The following is a 19,630-nucleotide window of genomic DNA, read 5'->3' on the forward strand; positions in this document are numbered from 1 at the left end:
GGAGACACTGACTCCTGTATTTCTGTGCTGCCATGCTGGACCCTCACCCACTGGCAGAAGCTGCACAGTGTCCACCACCCTCTTTAGTCCCCCGTATGCCCACACACCCCTATCACTACCCAGCTTCCTGCTCTCCTGAACCGTAACTTCCACCACTGGGTAATCGCTGACGCTGTGTTGCCCACATACCCCTATCATGCCTCATATCCCAGCCTCCTGCTCTCATGCACCCTAACTCCCACCCAGTAGGAGGAGACACTGACTCAGGGCCACCGTCCGGTACTCCTGTGCTGCCACGCTGGACCCTCACCCACTGCCAGAAGCTGCAATACAGGGCATCTTTCATACAATTCTAACCATATTTCTCACAATACAAATGTTCACAAAGTTTAGGGGCGTAGCCCCTTACGCCGGTGTGAAGAGCGCCCGTAGGTGCGCGATGAATCACCTAGTATATATTAATTATTATTTAGACAGATGGTTATCATAATCAATACATGATTTGATTATTTTAAATCGAGAGTCTGTATAATATGAGCAATTTACAAATATAATTAATTGTTTCACTATCCTCATACTGTCCCTGTGAATTTAACTCCAGGGGACATCAACCTCACAACTTCATCTGTGGTTTGCTTCAATTTATGATCAGAGACAGTAGCAGTAAGTTTCCTTAGAAACTGAAGACTTATCTTTGCACCTCTTAAGGGGTGTACACATGGGGCGATTCTTCTATACGATTTTGACTACATCGTCAAAATTGTTTAGAATGTTGCCTGAATTGCCCTGTGTGTACAAAGTGGGCAATAGCGACACACAGCCCTGCAGCGTCGCTGTCACCCAGCCAAATAGACACTGCAGGCAAGAATATTTTGACTAGACACTGCAGTGTCTATTTAAATGTACACGCGGTCTGATACTGGGGATGGCAGCTGGTTTATCTCTGGCAGCGACATCGCGATTTTGACTAAGCAAATTTCTTAGTAAAATTTTCCCAGCTAGTGTCCCATGTGTACACCCATTTACTCTTTCTGTACTCTCTCATTCAGCCAATCTGTAATTACTGCCTCTGCAATGCAGCAGTGACAGGTAATAGGACTTGACAAGCTGACAAGTAGAAGTACACTAGAAACTGCCACTTTCCTTTTCATTTACACTGAGCAAGATACAACCACACTGTAATTCCTGTGCCCAGTCTTGTCCGATCTTGGAAGCGAAACAAAAACAGGCCTGGTCAGTATCTTGCTGAGAAACTGCTTGGGAATAGTGCAGTATAATTAAATGTGTAAACAGTACGAGCAATCTGGCAGCTCTCAAGTCTTGTACTATATTTATAGACCCATACATACTTCATATTTCCCTTGAGCTGATCATGAAAGATATTGTGCATACACACTGAATGATTTTACGAATGACATGAAAGACAAACAATATTGGCACCAGTCTTCTGAAACACTTCAGTGACTGGACATTTAAATAATGCGCTGGTGTGAAACCCGGAAATTTAAATAATGGGATGGGTGGCCTTGAGTACTGCAGGGAATAATCAAGCCATGTACAGTATATGTACATTATATTTTACAAGCTGCCGCGAAAGTATAGCCTACCTATATGGCAACATGTAAAATACAGCGTACATGTAGGCTATATTTTACACGCTGCAATACATGTATACTATACATTGGTGGGATTTGGGTGTTTGGGTGCATGCATTCTACAAACATACCGTATATACTCAAGTATAAGCCGACCCGAATATAAGCCGAGGCACCTCATTTTACAACAAAAAACTGGGAAAACTCATTGACTCAAGTGGGACCCTCACTCGAGTATAAGCCGAGGGGGGGCTTTTTCAGCATACAAAGTGGTCTGAAAAAGTAGGCTTATACTCGAGTACATATGGTATACATGCTATATTGACATGCATACGTTTACAAACCTACATGGTACAAACATTGGTGAGCATGGGTACCATGCATGGTAATAACATGCATGGTACACATTGGTGGCTGGGGTTGCATGCATGCATGGTACAAACATGCATACATGCTAGTAACATCTTTGATCAGTGTGGAGGGCGCATTAAGGCCCATACACACAGAAAGGGCTTTATGAACAATATTGTGATATCGTCCAGTGTGTACGCTGTGCATCCTTAACGATGCCCACTCCCAGGTGCTGTTATCGAACCCCTCCCTCATCCAAGCATGCTCAACCAAGGGAGGAATTGTCAATGACAGCCATGCTGCAGCATGATCGTTGTTACCCTGCCAAGTTGACCCTCCTCATGTGCGGCATCAGCAAGTGTGTATGCACTTGCCGATGCCAGTCCCCCCTGCTTGGCCCCACCACTGCCAAACTGTGGAGGCAGTGGGCGGGGGGGGGGGGGGGGGGGCGGTTACAGGCCATTATCGTTCATATTGTTAGGCACAGTGTAAACGATGCATAATGATGTGCCTAAAGGTTTTTAATGATATTTGATTGATTGAGCTGCCTGTTTTGCAGATTGCTACGCTTGTTTACGAGTGGCAGCATGCATCGTTAATGAAATTAGGCATAAACACTACAAGCCATTGTAGCCATTGAGGTCCCTTTCTGAGTGATATTAAGGCCAATGTCTTCTAGTGTGTATGGTCCTTTAGAATCTCTCTACTCCCTTTTTAATTGACAGTAATTATCAAACAACCTTTAATCTAAGATTGTTTTCATCTGCTTCAGGAATACTTTCCCTGTGCTATAGGAATACTTTCCCTGTGTATCAGTTTTTCTGAATTTTACAATGTTAATTATTGTGGATTTGATTCCAAAATGAATGATCCAGGATAATTTTGCCTGTGTAAACTAATTATCAATCATGTTACTGCTAATGAATGTGTTTAACATTGTTAAAGTATATCCTTGCTGTCTTTATTTTAATTAAAGCTTGAATAAAAGTAACATTTTAAAATACTATTTTTTTCTGATTATCATACCAAGAGGGCCCCAACAAAGCAATTTTGTCCTTTGTGCATCTCTGGACTTGTAAGATATAGTTTCACCAACTAAATTGGGGCGCACCACCAACTGTGAGCCATACCTTCCATTGAATTTACGGCATTTATTTTGGTCAACACATGCACATTTGATTTTACCATTAGGTTTGTGCAGTCTGATCTCTGTACTGTAACTCTCCAAATCGACAGTAAGACTTTCAGGAAGCCCTGGCCACAGGTCTCAATATAAGGAGCTGCCTGGGGCAGTGCAATAATGCATTCATCGTGCCAAATGAATGCTCTCTCAGGTCAGGGATGTCTCCAGCACCAGTTCCGATCTCTCCTAATGGTGGAACACATCTGGGAGTGGAAAAAAGGGTGGCCCAGCATACCCAGGGAGAGGAGTTCATTTCAGCCTGCATCTGGAGCAGGGCATAAGGCTACCCTTCCAGGCTATGGCGCTCTGTACGATGGCCAATGTCTTGAGGCCCCTCTGCCTTTGTTATTGACAATGTTCTGATATGTCAGAGTCAAAAGTGAATTGATACTTTCCTTTTTCAGTTTATATTAACTGTGTTGATTTGAGTACAGCAAATTAAACCATTATCCAAAATTATTGGCATATACAGTATGGTTCAAATATTCACAAAAGAGATAACTTATTTTGATTCATTTTTAATTAACAATACATGCACGTCTTCTCTAATTATTGTGTTCAATGTTGTAACCATTAAGCAAAGTTTACAAGGTTTTTTTTTTATCCCTATACAATTGCTAAAAATGTAATTGTCTCAATGATTAATATGATGAGGGGGAAGGATACAACAGAAGGAGGAACAGACAAATATATCCATAAAAAGCAATAAAACAAGTAAACGTCATTCACACACACAAAGGAACACATGTTAGATAACAGAATATTTAAAGGCATCTGAAGGTGTACACATGGGACTCGGTCTCTGCGATTTGGACTGAGCCCCATGTGTAACAAAGATGTAGATAGCCGTCAGACAGCTAACTACAGTACATACTGCCTTTTACAGCTTAAGTACTGCAAGCCTAAAGACATGAGATGATGGGCATTGAGTAAAGATGACCAAGATACAGTAATTAGGCAGAGAGAAAGTAAAGGGAGCGATTTTTGCTAGTGAGCGACTTTAACTAAGCGATTTTGATTAAGCGATTTGACTCGATACAGCAGCGATTTTGACTAAGCGATTTTGACTATGCTAGAATTAACATACTTGGTAGGTATACATTGCAGATCGCCTAGTGAATATCTCCCTCAGCAGTGAATAGCAGCCAACGATCTAGTCAAAATATTCTTCCCTGGCAACTTTTTTTTACTAAGCGATATTATAGGGAGATTTGTCTAACCTTGACAGAGATCTTTACTAACCTTCTAACATAGGCGAATCTAGAATTATGGTAATGGGTGGTCCCAGATCTAGACATAACAGAAGGGGGACCTTTGCGCGGCGTAGCCGCGCTGCAAAAAGGGGGCGTGGTCTCATGGGAAGGAGGCGTGGCATCACAAAAAGGGGTGTGGTATTACACTTTAGACCATACACAGTAATGCCGATTACACATATTAGCAAACTCCATAATACCCATTACACATAAAGCCACACGCCATAATGCCAATTACACATAAGGCCACACACCATAATGCCCATTACACATTGTGCCACACATCATGATGCCCATTACATACTATATAACAAACCGTAATGCCCATTACATATTTGCCACATAAGTGCTTCTTACCTACGTGCTCATTGCTAGGGGGTTCTTGCTTGATGGCACACCATAGTACCCATTACACAGGATGCCGCACACCATAGTACCCATTACACATGATGCCGCACACCATAGTACCCATTACACATGATGCCACGCACCATAGTACCCATTACACATGATGCCGCGCACCATAGTACCATTACACATGATGCTGCACACATAATGTCCCTTACACATGATGCTGCACACATAATGCCCCTTACACATGATGCTGCACACCGTAATGCCCCTTACACATTAAGCCACACATTATGCGTAATGCCCCCACATACCGCCACTTGTAGACTCCCTTAAGCAATGCCCCCAAAAGTGCCACTTACTGTAAATTTTTATATGAGCCTTTGCTGCTGCAGGGAGAGATGGAGAGCGGTGCAGCTGCTTCTATGGGGAGAGGAGTAGAGCGCAGCGCAGAGCACGCTCCCACTCCCCTCCTGGTGTCCCCTCTAGCCGAGGGGACATTTGAAATATTGTGCGCGCTGTTGTTGTGCGTGATGTCGGGAGAGCACACTGGGCGCCGGCACCATATGATTAAAGGGGGGGCGGACTGAGGTGAAAGCGGGGAGAAGAATTGGAGCAGAAGCTGCAGGGGTGACAGTCAATGACAGCTGGGCAGAGAGCAGGGGGCTGCCCGGCTGTATTCAGAGCACTGCAGGTCACGGCTGTTTGAAAGAATACCCCTTTCACAACAGAAAATGCAGGGACATTCCCAGGCTGACCCCTTATACACCAGCCTAGTCCCTGCATTTTCTGGTGTGAGGGGTAGAGACAACCACTCCCCTCTCCCTACCCCCCTTTAACCAACCAGCTATATCTTCGGAACCAACTGACCCATTTACATGAGACCAGTATCATATTGAAGAACTTTTGAGTTGGCTTCGAATGATTTTGGTCCTGTGAAACTGGGCTGTTTGGTTCCAGAGAAATCTGCCCTCAAAGAACATAAACACTCATGAAATTACATTTAAGAAATGAAAAAAAACGGTTTAACCTCAATATCCCTGGAACCAATTAACCCATATGGATCCAGCCTGGTATCAGATTGAAGGCCCAGCGATTTGGGTTCGACTAGATCAACCTCGAGCTTCAGTGATGCCGAAGGGGGGGAACTGGCAGCCGTTGAACTGGGTGGGGGTCGGAATTAGCGGGTCCCATGTTATTCTATAGTAAAAACGTTCCAGCTTTGCCTGGCCATATATCCGGTTCCCAGGGGGCTAGAGACACGGGGCTGGGCTCGTTGGAAAGCCCTGACCCTCAGCTACAAAATGGGCTAATGGGTGGTCCTGTGCACCCCCGGACCACCCCCTAGATTCGCCTATGCCTTCTAAGCAATTTTGACTATGTAGTCCCCAAATCAGACATCAGCACATCGTCCTCTGATTCCGCTGCAGCATCTCATGAGATTAAAACCAGAAACAAAATTTAATGCTTTGCGCTGCTGTAAAGTTATGTGGTCAATATCTGCCAATTAAAAATGATGAAGCCGGACACACTGTATATTATAACCTTTTATAAAAGATAGCAAATATATAATGACAATTTACACGAAAAATACATAATACATACAATAAAATAAAATAAATTGTAGAGCTCTTAATAGCGCTTTAAATTTAAGAGTATTTATTTATTTATTTATTTATTAACAGTTTCTTATATAGCGCATACATATTCCGCAGCGCTTTACAGAGCATAGTTATAATCAAAAACACATAACAAATTACAGTACAAGACAGTTTAGGACAAGCACATGGTTAATATGGATAGTTGCATCAGGGGACAGGACACTGAAGCAATCATCAGGGTGGCAGAGTTTTATATATTCTAAGAAAGGCACATGAGGAGAGAGGGCCCTGCTCGTGAGAGCTTACATTCTAAAGGGGAGGGATAGACAGACAGGGGTGACACAAAAGGTAAAGAAGTAAACAGTAGGTAAGGATAAGCGATGGTCAGGTTTTATGCAGGAGGGTGGGAAGATGACAGCTTAGTCTTTGATATTTTAAGTTTAAAAAAGCGCTGGGTCATCCAAGAGTAGACAGCAGAGAGACAGTTAGAGATATGAGTGAGGATAGAGGGAGAGAGATCAGGAGAGGAGAGGTAGATTTCACTGTTATCAGCATATATGTGATAGTGGAAGTTGAGTGAGCACATAAGCTCACCCAGAGAGGATGTATAGAGAAAGAGGACACCTACTATCAATGGAAGAGCAGGAGAGGGGAGGTCATTAGAGGTACAGCTGGTCATTTTCCAAACTGACAGTGCAAGTACAAGCTTTAACAGTGATAGTAAAAGTTGTTTGCAAATGTAAAATGCTGATGTTATGGTTGAATTGCCAGATTAAGCAGCCAGGAGTAGTATGTTGTGTGAATGAATTTAACTCACTCAAAGCAGACTTTGGTTTTCTCCGTTGTTGTTTTGTCCAAGAGTTGTTTTGTCCAAGAGTAGCACTTAAAGGTATGGAGTCTCCAGTGGCAGATTAAATGTACCAATGTATGGTAAGATTTCTTTATAATAGCAGTGGAATAAGCTGTTGAAGTCTCTGTGTTATAATTTTTTATGAATTTTTTTGTTATTTTAGGATCTGTTGTCATTTTTTTTAGTAAATGTGAATAAATATTTTAACAGTGAATAACTTAATTCTCTGTAGTTGCGCAGTTCTATCTTTTTTTTTTTTTTGAGTTTGGGATATTGAGCTACCCCAGTTAGAACCACAGCAATCAACAGGAATTTGGTATTTATAATTGAGTTTGGTCATATGTATATATATAATATATCTTTTGTATCAGTCTTATTCATGTTACACTGCATATTGTACCCCTGATTCATATTACACTGCATAGAAGTGTCCCTTATTTATGTTATGACACACAGTAGTGCCCATTATTCATATTACAGCACACAGTAATTACTTATTGTACATGTTATGCCACAAAGTAGTTTACCTTATATACAATGCGCTCAAAATTGCACTTATACACATGTCCCACAATTTTACACAATTCCCACAGTTGTATTATTAATTATTTATTAACCATTTCTTATATAGCGTGCACATATTCTGCAGCGCTTAACAGAGAATGGAGTCATAAAAAAATTACTTTTAATTTATTATTATTAATAATCCCATGATTAGCTTAAGTGGGAATGCAGCGAAAGGTAGAGGTTAAAACATTAGACGTACTGACATATACACACAATGTGCTCAGAAAGACAAGAAATAAGGTGCTTTAAAAAATGACACTTGAATCCTGTCTAAAAATATGTTCGCTGGGTGATAGCCAGAGATGTGGTTATTGTCGTCAGAAAAATATATATGTACCCCTGTTCAATGGTTTTTTAATCTCTAATGTGAAAGATACTGATTTCACTCAAACTTTCTGTGACTATGCTGCCACCTACTGGTGGGTCAATGGTGTTATGATGGTTTCTCAGGGACTTATCTCACTATGGTCCTCTGAAAAACTATCCTTTAGCGCCACCTAGTGGTGGTTTAAAGATATTACTCTGGACTTAATATAGTGTGATGGTCCTTTGAGTTTTATTGAAGTCACAGGGAAGGGAAATTATGGAGTTAAATCAGGTATAGAACAAATGAAAAAGGAAAAAAACCATGTAACATTGAAAGGTATCAGTTATATGGGGTTTTTCCTGATCATAATATACGTGCTTGGGTGGGTATGGAGTGCTGTAAACCGGGATTGAAATTATCCCCTTGTGGTTTTATAGAACAGTCCAAACACATTTATAAGGCATTTGCTACCTACTTCATCTAGGATGTTATCTGTCAACACCTAGGTGGTCTGATAGCGCCCTATTGAACCAACATCAATTTTACATACATTATTAGGCTAGCAAACATATTTAGACAGGTATTACAGCCGACACTAGTGTTTCGCTGACTCTAGTTCAGCTTTTTCACATCAGTCCCAGCCCCAGTGGAGCTTACAATCTATATTCCCTACTACATTTACACGCACACACAGACATTCTAGGGTTAATTTTGTTGGGAGCCAATTGACCTATCAGTATATTTTTATATATATTTTTATATCAGTATATTTTTATATATATTTTTATATGGCCCAAGTAGTAGTTCCCCTTACACATAAAGCCCACAGCAGTAGTGCCCCAAATACAAAATTACCAAAATAGTAGTGCTGCTAAATACACAGAGGGCGAGATATACTAAGAAGGCTGATGGCTTGATGGCTGATCCCATGTATGAATGGGTACAACCGGGATCGGCCAAAAATATGAATGGTGAAAACCGCACATTCAATAAGCTGCCGTATCATTCATTTTTATTGCCGATAATTACCATAGAAATTCAGCCCTATGAATTATAGTAAATAAGCACACCACCATGAAAATCATGGCCATGTTCTATCGATAGTGTATTCATTTGTAAACCCAAATTCGGCTGACCTTGCTATATATGACCAAATGCCATATTTGGCATCTCCCCAATAGTTATCTCCCCCATAATGCCCAAAGTATTAGGGCTGCTTATACACATAATCCTTACATTACATAATACACATTTCCTTCTGAAGAAACCGCAATATTCCTACAGCGGAGAAAAGCGTCATGGACCTTATCCAAGCACATATCTCTTACCTATCACCCACCCGGAATGCCTACCACCTTTCAATTAACAGCTGCCACCTCTCATCAGCCGTACATCGCCGGCTCATACTACCTGTCTGACCATTCCTGGAGCCACACTCGGCGTTCCTGTAGTCCACCTCAGGTTATTGCAGCTCGCTCCCTGCCTAATCACCAACAGCGGCCTGCCGGCTTATCGCTGACCACTGAGGGGGTTAGCTAGAGCAGCACTCGCTATACCATCTTACAGCTGCCGCAGGAATTGGACTTGTCTTCAAAGAGGTATTGCCGCTGTATATATGAGCAGTACGGATGGTGTAATGGTTAGCATTGCTGCCTTACAGCACTGAGGTCATGGGTTCTAACTGTGCAGAGTTTGTATATTCTCCCCGTACTTGGGTTTCCTCCAGGTACTCTGGTTTCCGCCCACAATCCAAAAATGTACTGGTAGGCTAATTGGCTCCCAAACAGTTTAACCCTACAATGTCTGTGTGTGCTTGTACATGTGGTAGGGAACTGATGTGAATGTTCAACTATACTCTGTAAAGCGCGCGGAATATGTATGCGCTTTATAAGAAACTGTTAATAAATAATAATAATAATATATTAAAGGGCTAAGGATCACTCACCTTATTACGTCAGGTGGGCCAATCACTACCCCACCCGGTATTTATACCTGTTTCTCCAGATTATGGTATTCACAAGAACTGCCCATTTACAATTACGTTTTTTTTATCATACAACCGGAATAATTGATATATTCCTTTTACTATACATCTCAGAGACTTCATCTATTGACTAATTAACTAATTTCCTCCGAGAACGTGGTACCACTCTGGAGTTGGTCTAGCAAATTAACATCAATTGCTATACTAAGGAGCTGATATGCTGCACTGCTAATTTCAGCTTTTATGTATTTTGTTTTTATGTCTTTATTTTTAATGACTTGATTTATAGTAAATAAATGTACTTATTTTATCCCCATATTCTCCATATGTGTGGCGCTCTCTCTTACATTTATATATAACTTTAAGATATACATGTGAATACGAGTTATTACTCAGAATAGTTTAATGTATACTACCCATTTGTCTTCTGTAGCAATCCCCAGATTTGCTTTTGGGAGCAGCCTATTTACCCTGATAATCTAACACACATTGCTATATTGTGTGTATATACAACAGTGGAGCTTTGAGAACACTATCGCGCCTGATTGTTTTTTTGCTATTTTTATACACATAATGCCCACAGAAAAAGTGCCCCTTACACATGATGCCCACAGTAGTAGTAGTGCCCAAAATAAACACGATGACCACAGTAGTTTACCTTTTACACATCTCTGCCTGTCTCTCTAGGAGCTCCTTGCCCTGTGTCACTCCAAAAGCTTTCATTCGTCCAGGTGGTGTTTACCTGTTTTCTAGGCTACAGACATACTGAAGATGCAGCCTAGCGAACAGGTCTGAACCAGGCCCTATGATGTTATCTTGATTCCTGTGGGAGAAAGTGCGTTATATAAATACAGCTTACTTTGAAAACCAACCATAAACAGTAATTTACTTATTTAAAAATGTACTTAATTTATTTAATTAACTTACTTACTCATTTTGAGATTTGCAAACTTGTGTCACATACAGTACTGTAAACTAGTAGTCAATCTGACCAGAAAGCCAAGAGTCTTCTCTTTCATATGGTACTGATCTCGAATATCTAGGATACCAACCCGCTTGGTGCTTGAGTCTAGCCTGCTAAGGACAGTACGGTGACTGTTTTGCTAGCTCTATCCCCATAACCCATATGTGTTCTAAATAGCGTAATGAGACACACGTACAGAATAACCTATGCAATATCATTTTCTGTGAAAAAAAATGTCTTTCACATACAATACTGTGCATTAAATTAGTATCTATGAATGCTAGACTAAAAACATAGAGAACAAAAAAAAACATTGTCACTTAAAGCAGTGGTTCCCAACCTGGGGTACTAGTACCCCTGGGGGTACTCTGCATACCAGTTGGGGGTACTTGAAAATAATATTGGCAATGGCGGAAGATGAAAAAAAGTATTTTGATGGCAGAAGACCCATTGCCATGGAGAAGAACCATGTTTTGTCACTTACGGTTCTGTCTTCAGCGTCATCAGTGTCTCCTTGTGCTTTTGTCTGACTAGCAATCCACTCCCATGCTGCCCTCAGCAATCATCTGCCCTGCACTGACACAGGTGGAGGAAGCAGCGACATTAATCCTACAGGTTTAATTGGGAACCCTGGAGACAATACACAACCAGCAGCCAGACATGGAAGGGCACGATTCCTATCCGCTACTCCTTAATATAAGGATACGCATAAGGATACACATACCGCTCACTTCCACTCCACTCATAAGTTCTGTCTATATTTCATATTGAGAGGAGGGGTACTCATCAATGAAAAGCCTAATCAAGGGGTACGGGAGAGAAAAAAGGTTGGGAACCACTGACTTAGAGAATCAAACCCCGGTCTCCAAGCATGGAGTGTGGCATACTTATCAATTAGGCTACAACACCTGGTAATAGCGACCTCTGCTCATGAGTCTATGTAAAGAGTGATCTTATGCCATCAGTTATGCTTACTGTATGCTGCATTGGCTACAGGAACTGCAGGATGCTATGTTTATGAAATAAATTGCCTAGGGGACCCGGACGCTCCACCTGACCACTGTACTGTACAGATGTAGCGGGATTCATCTTTACAGGTGATGGCGATGTCCCCTTCCGACGGTGCTGCCCTCGGTTGCCTGGTGCCCACAGCGGGCGACCGCCCCCCCCCCCCCCCCCGCAGTGCCTCGGGTCCCCCCCAGCCCCCTCGAGCGGGAGGCAGACAGTATTGCGTCCGCCTCGTCGCCCGGATACTGAGACTGAGAAGCACGCGCGTCTCAGTCAGATAGAGGCACCGTGTTGCTGGCGGATCGCCAGCAGCATGCTGCTGGCGGTTCGCCAGCAACAACGAGGCCAGATTAATCTGTATATCAATCCACCGCCAGATTAGTGGAGCATTATCCACCCAGCAGTGGCAAGGTGTATTGCATGCATATTATTTTTGTATAATCTGTTTTTATTGAAATTTAAAGGAAATAACAGAGGTAACAGACTGAAGCGATTTCGCTCAGAGAGAACATATGCATTGCCAACATGTCTCGACGCAGCGAGACAACCAGTGTCAAATAATGGGTGATATATTGGCTACTACAAATAGAGTCCTCGCGGGTCTGTAAACTGATTCAACATAAAACAATCAAAATGAGGTTAAAAAATCAGATGAGGGTAGGGAGAGAGAAGGAAGGAAAGGAGGGAGAAGAAGAAGGATGGGAGCTGACCCTTCTCGAGGTTGGGGAGACAGATAGAGGCGATTGAAAATTAAAATAGTCTGGGGCCATACTAAGCTAAGCTGCTTAAGAAATAGAGTCTTTGTATGTCGGAGAGGTCTTATATTGTAACCATGGGAGCCATGCTGCTGCATACTTCCTCCATGTTCATGTAATAGTCGATTTTGGCAAACCAGGATTTACGTGTGGGAGATGTTGTGGATTTCCACAGGACTGGTATTGTAGCTATTGTACCTTCTAGGAACAGGGGCGGGCAGCGCGCCACTGCACGGGCGCAGCGTCAAGGGGGCGGACCCGGCCCGCCGACGTCACTGTTCCAGGCGGTCCCATGCCGCTGACGTCACATAAGGGTCATGCCCGGTCCGCGCCGTGATGAAAAGGGGCAGGCCCGGCCGTCGTCGTCAAGAAAAGGGGTGGGCCCGGCCGCCGTTGTCACTGAAGGGGGCGGGCCCGGCCGCACCGAAGGCTCTCCACTGCCGGGGAAACACCGGGCACCACTATATACTGTGGCGCCGAGCTTCCCCGGTATCACCATAAGAGGAGGAGGCCGGCTGTTTTAGCGGGGCGCTGCCAGAGGGGCAGGGCACATTTTGCCCTTTAAAAATCGTGCAGGGCGTAGTGCCCCGCTAAAACAGCCTAACGGGAACACTAGTAGCTATAGCAGCATTACCTATATGTCTAAGCAATGATGATTTATATGAGGAGAGCGAGATGGAGGAGAGGTTTAGCAACCAAAAGGTGGGGGTGGTGGGGAGGGGGATATGGAGTATGTCTTGTGAAGTTTTAATAACGTCAGTCCAGTAGGGTGCAATGAGTGGGAAATCCCACCATATGTGTAGGAGAGTTCCAGTTGCTTTCTTGCATCTCCAGCAATTTGCCAAGATGTTAGGGTTCATGATGTGTAAAATAGATGGATATCTGTACCAGCGCATGTATATTTTGTACTGGGTCTCTCTAGTTTGGATACAGATAGAGCTTCTGTGGGCCTTTAAGAAAATAGATTCCCATTGTTTCTCAGAGATAGTTCAACCTAGGTCTCGTTCCCAAGCTCGGGTGAATGTTGAAGATGTGTCAGTGTTGGAGTTTTGGAGAAGTTTATATAGCACTGACATTGTATGGGTGAGGTCACATGTGTCTACGCAAAGTCTCTCAAATGAGGACCGTTCACGGGATGCTAATGGAAGTCTAGCGCTCGTTTGCAAAAAATGTCTGACTTGAAGGATGTCCCTGGAAGGGATCTCCCATTTACTTTGAATGTCAGAGAACGATCATACTCTTGAGGGGGTAGTCAGTTGACCTACTCTAAAAAGTCCCTCTAGTGCCCATTGGGAAAAATAGGGAATATTCATGCCTGGTTGGAAACTGAGTTGTATAGAAAGGAGGTCAGTGGGCCAAATTCGGAGGATATGTGGTGTCTGCGGCTTAAAAGTTTCCATGAAGCAAGGGTGGAGGGGATAGTCAGGTGTGTGGGAGGCAGTTTAGGAAGGTCCGGAGCCAGGGAAGTATCTCGGGGTATTTTTGTACGCATACGCCTTCAAGTTCCACCCACTGCTTGTTACTCCGACTCCTAGTCCAGTCTACTACTCTGTTTAAATGTACAGCGTAATAATAGTTTTTAATATCTCGCAATTGGAACCCACCTCAATGGATTGTCGTAGTGAGGATGTCTCTTTTAATTCTGGGTCTTTTACAGAGCCAAATAAATTGCTGGGTTAAAGTTTGTATAGTTCTGAACCATACATCTGGGACGGAAATTGGTAAGGTCTGAAGTACAGTATATAGAGCAGCTTTGGAAGGGAGTTCATTTTAGTGACATTAATTCTCCCCAGCCAAGATAGATGTTTTGCAAAAAAAGGATTTGATCTGTCTTCCACTGGCGCTGACAATCATAGGATAATACATTCCTATATAATGGAATGCGATCCTCTTCTCCAAATATGGGAATGCAAATGTGTGGAAATAAATACCATACGTTCTTCAGAGGAGACAATGGATTCTCTTCTCCGTATAGCTTAAGGCAATCCAAAATATGGGGATTCTCCACTTAGTAGGTTGGACTTCCAAATATTTCTCCCTAGCAAGATGTATGGACATCAAATATGACCCAAAACAAAGATGATTGGGGAATATATAGTGTAAAATCATTTATTGTAAATACATGACATTAAAACTGGCATTGGGCCTTGGTATGATTTCTTATTGGAGTGGCGAGCTTTTTGCCAAGGTTGGTCATGTGCAGATCGTTGGAGGGGGAGTAGGTCGGGTTGCGTGAACTCCCAGTTGGGGATATCCAGATTTGGAAGGCCCAGAGCTGTGCAGAATGAAGGAAGGTCGGAGAAGGACTTCAAGTGGTGTAGTTTCCCAGCAGAGGATACTTGTAGATTAAAGTGGAAACCCCATTTATATTTTAATTGGCGTTTACAGAGTTCTGCAGTCAGTGGCCTTAGTGCCTTCCATTGTTGGAGGGTGTGCTCGGACAGATCTTGGTAGACTTGGACATTTGAGCCGTTGAAGTCCACTCCTTCTAGCTGACATACCTTTCGTACAATATCCTCCTTTTGTGAGTAGTAATGTAAACGACATATTACATCCCATGGATGATCAGATGGAGAGCCTCTAGGTCTGAGTGCACTGTGTGCTCTATCCAGAAGTATGGACTCATAGGGGTCATTTCCCAATATCTCATTGAATATCTTGGTGAGGGCATCCGTGAGGTTGTCCTGGGCAACGTCCTCAGGCAGTCCCCTCTGTTGTTGAGATCTGTCAGGCGCAGTTGGAGTGAGCAAATCTCTGCTGTCTGGGCAGTAAGAGTTTCTGAAAGGGAGTTGCAGAATGTGTCTGTCACATCTTGACGGGATTCCATGGAGGTCATACGATGAGAGAGTTGGGATATGTCTTGCTAGACGGCAATTATTTCCTGTTGGATGTGTCCTGGATATCTCGCTTTGTAGGGAAAGTCTTTATGTAAGATAGGACCTCTCTCAGTTCTGAGATCTCTTTTGCCAGCAGAGAAGCCTGAATTTTAGTTAGAGATGCCAATGGTGAAGGTAGGAGGGATGAGGAAGGGCTGGACACTGGTGAGTCATCAGCTTGCTGGGAGGGGGTAGGAAATGGTCTCATATCTGTCTGGGACATGTTTTCTTTGGGAAGAGACCTTTCTGAGGAGCTTTCTTGTTTTTGACCATAGTTAGCACAAGAGATGATATAGGAAGAAGCTCGGGTCTGGGATGTTAGTATCATAATCCGTTCATATCAGGGCAGCTTGTCACTTTGAGCGGTGACTCCCAGGGACCTGGCTTTAGGAAAACATCATCAGTAGGAAGGTAGCATAGTTAGAGATAATCTTCCACTACCCCATCCAGGGCGCAGGGTCTGCGCACACGGTTCAGTATTAGCAGTTCCCTGAGCACTGCTTTTAGGTGTAGGGTAGATAGGGTGTGTTATACATCTTCAGACAACAGATGATATGTCAAAGGCAGTAATTGTTATTTGGGCTAGAGGGCAGTCTATTATAGCAATTGAGAGCACCTTTTGTATAAAGTGTGCCTTCACCAAGGAAAAGTGATTGCTTTATTAGATGCAATACTGGCTGTTAGGGTGATTTTCACTGGACCCTGTAGTTGATTGAGTTGGGCAAGTGTCCAGCACATTGGAGGGGGATCCACAGCAGCTTTACTGTGTCACAGTTTCCTAAGTGATGGCGTTTAGCACCCTGCAGGGAAGCTGCTGGGGCAGAGGGACACAGGAGTACTGCTTCCCATGCAGGAGGTGGGAGACTGCAGGGTCCAGTCAAACTGCAGAAAGCCCCCACCTTCCTGTCTCTCCCCAGGGTCCCCGGCTGGGCTGGTCTCAGGCCCCAAGATAGACTGGTGTGGGGTCCCCTGGCAAAAAGAGGGCAGCTGCCGGCGCCCAAATACCCCAGGCCATCCACCCGATCTACGAACAGGTGCCAGAGGGAGCGCAAGATGGCGGGCGTCAGATTTACCAGGGGTCTTGTGGTGAGGAGGTCAGCTCCCGGCATCCGGTATCTGCAGACACAGCAGACTAATTACTCCGTTGGCGGCGGAGAGCAGGTCAGTGCCGGTTCGTGGGCAGCGCCGCAGGAGGGTCGCCTTGATGTCCGTCTGGGTGTGAATTGAGGCCCCGGCTTGTGGGAGTGAGACAGGCCACAATCCGCAGAGAGGCCTAGCGCCTCTCCCATTTCCGCTGGCACTGCCTCAGTTGATGGAGGGTGCGCTGAGAGCTCATTGGGCGCTAGTTGAGTGGTGTTGGTGTGGCTCTGGGGCAGGTTTTGCCTAGGGATTAGGGAGCTCTGGTGTAGCACGTCTGACTTCAATGCCCGCCAGGCCACGCCCCGACCTGCAGGCATATTGTTTGGTGTGCCTCAACATCTCTCCGTATGTCTGTGCACACTACAAAAGTGGACCGCAACAATCCTTGCTTTGTCTCACTGGAATGATGAGCATGGCTTCAACTGTATGGATTATTTATCTATTACAAGGATGTGATTTAATAAGTTGTACTTTGCTGCATATTATATTAGCACTACATAACTAGAGATAACAAAAATGACTAATGTATACCACCAAAGGAAGGAATATTTATCTATGTGCTTATTTTGGTTGAGAGATGCATCTACAGTATGACAAATCTCCATCACTTTACATTAAAAAAAAAAGTGCTAAAGTCCTGTAGTAATATGCAGTTGATTTGGTAAAGTCTGCCCTCAGAAGTTTAAAGGCAGGAGATTTTGACTAGTCAAAATCTCCTAGAAGGTTAGCCAAAATCTCCCTATTTTCCTGCTGCTTCTAGCAGAAATTGGTTAGCATAGATTGGCTGTGCAGGCAAGGAAATTTTGACTAGATCATAGACTATCATTGCTTAGACAAAATCGATTAGCCAAAATCTCCAGTGCATCTAGCCAAAATCTCTTTCAAAATTGCATAGTCAAAATTGTCCATTAGCCAAAATCTCTCTGTGTGTACACTCCTTAACATTTGTCTTAATTTGTCACATATTTTAAGAGCTTCGAGAACCTTTGATTGATATTTTAATGGCATTTAACCATTGTTTGCCCTTAAATAATTAATGTGGTTTGTCATTTTATATCTGCCCAATACTGAATTACATTATTTTTCATAATTTGTTTTCTTATTCATAGTTTCTTTTTTTATCGCATAGCTGAGTTTGGTGATTACAATTCTTCAGTACATCTACAAGGCCACCTATCAAATAAAACTTTTGTTCCTCGTCAAGATAATGATTTTTTAAGCAAAGTTGAATCTCTCCACAATCAACACAGGTAATCATTATCTTTGTTTCTTTGGACCTTTGGTGGTTGTGCTCTGTCTAACTGTTTATCAGGATTATATGTTTATTATGTAATCCTGTACATAGTGTGGGGTAACTGGTATTCACTAAGCAATAGATACAGTATGAAAGAGCTTCAACTTTTTAAAGAGGGAGGTACCTCTTTTATAAAATGGGAGCCTATTAATTTATATGTAGCCATGTTGGGAAGATTTTCCGCCATTATTTTTCTGTAGTACATTTGGTTAATGTCTGGTGATCAATAAAATAACTATTATATGAATAAGACAAATACATTTAAGTTTGCCTGAACTGCCCCCCTTCTCTTGGCAAGTGGCTCAAAAACAATTTCAATGGTATATAATATGTTTACTTAAGCTTCCACCACATCATGCAGCTTAATGGAAAGAGTAGTTGCTGCACATGCCCAGTGTGCAATAAGTGCACTAGACTATAAAGTACATTAGTGATCAGGGACCTTTCCATGAGGTGATGTGTGCTTAGAAGTGCAGTACTGGTTATATGATGTTTGTGTATCCATTTATTATGGTATGGTTAACTTTTCCTGACCACTTAAATTGTTTATTTGTTTTATTTTATTATTTGTTATTATTATTTAAATGTTTGATAGCCTAAACTATAGAAAATCTAGTGTTAAATATTGATAGGGCTATTTCACACACTCCGGCTCCTGCCGGGCGGCTAAATCCCGCACGGCCAAAAGCCGTGCACAGTAGTTGTCGATGGACACTATTGTGTCCATTTATAAGGGACGGCCACGGCCCGGCCGCCAGGTTGCAGCCGGATCCCACCACTGGAAGAATAGAATAGAATAGAATCAACTTTATTGGCCATGTATGCTTGCGCATACTAGGAATTTTTTGTGGATTTACAGTGCAGCATCAAGCAGGGATGATGGGGGGGGGGGGGGGGCAGGGGGAGAAGGCATTACATACATTACAATAAAACATTACATGTGGGGAACACATACCCACCGAGGTGCACAGCGCCTAGGCAGCCATCAGCGGCGCCACTGGTCGCCGAAACAGCCAGGTAGGTAACAATACAAGCAGAGACAGTACAGTTATCACACAGGGAACATATTTGGCTGAGCTGCACAGCTCCTAGGCAGCCATCAGCGGCGCCATCTTGATCATGCTGCTCAGAGGCAGCAGTAAAAATATTTGTATTTATGTAGCACTTTTCTTCCAAAGCTGGCACACCCTGCCAGCTTGTTGCTGGCGGGGTGTGCAACCAGCGAATGTACAGCATACAGGCTTTGCATACAGTGGGGGCAGAGGTATATGATGATGATCATGGTAAAGAAACAGTAAAACAAAGAGTAATACATAGCTTTCCTAAGAGGCTGAGATAGATGGTATCTTGGGAAAAGCAAAAATAAAACATGGCAGTGTTTCGGTTTATGTCCAAATCCAGTCCAAACTCCAGTTCTAACTCATTGCTTGCTTTCGATGACTTGCTTCCGATGATGCCAGGCAAGCCTTGGCCAGGCTTCTCCAAATGTCCCATTTTAAAGGAAAGTTTGGGTCAGCTGGTACAGGGGGAGGGGTTGGTGTTTGCACACAT

The 19,630-nt window shown here is 43.2% G+C and overlaps 1 protein-coding gene across 5 annotated transcripts in view; it reads left to right on the top strand.

The window, feature by feature from the left end:
- Window positions 1–19,630, top strand: part of PTPN3 (protein tyrosine phosphatase non-receptor type 3) — a 524,536-nt gene that overhangs the window by 213,012 nt on the left and 291,894 nt on the right. For 4 of the 5 annotated variants that reach the window (XM_083188292.1, XM_083188290.1, XM_083188291.1 and 1 more), the window contains one exon: window positions 17,915–18,035. In XM_083188292.1, coding sequence (XP_083044418.1) covers window positions 17,915–18,035 — 121 coding nt within the window. Of the gene's footprint in view, window positions 1–17,894; window positions 18,036–19,630 lie in introns of those variants that run through there. The other variant, XM_083188294.1, reaches the window with a different exon arrangement.

This window comes from Crinia signifera, chromosome 5, assembly GCF_055691185.1.
Source record: "Crinia signifera chromosome 5, ASM5569118v1, whole genome shotgun sequence".
NCBI classification, from domain to species: domain Eukaryota; kingdom Metazoa; phylum Chordata; class Amphibia; order Anura; family Myobatrachidae; genus Crinia; species Crinia signifera.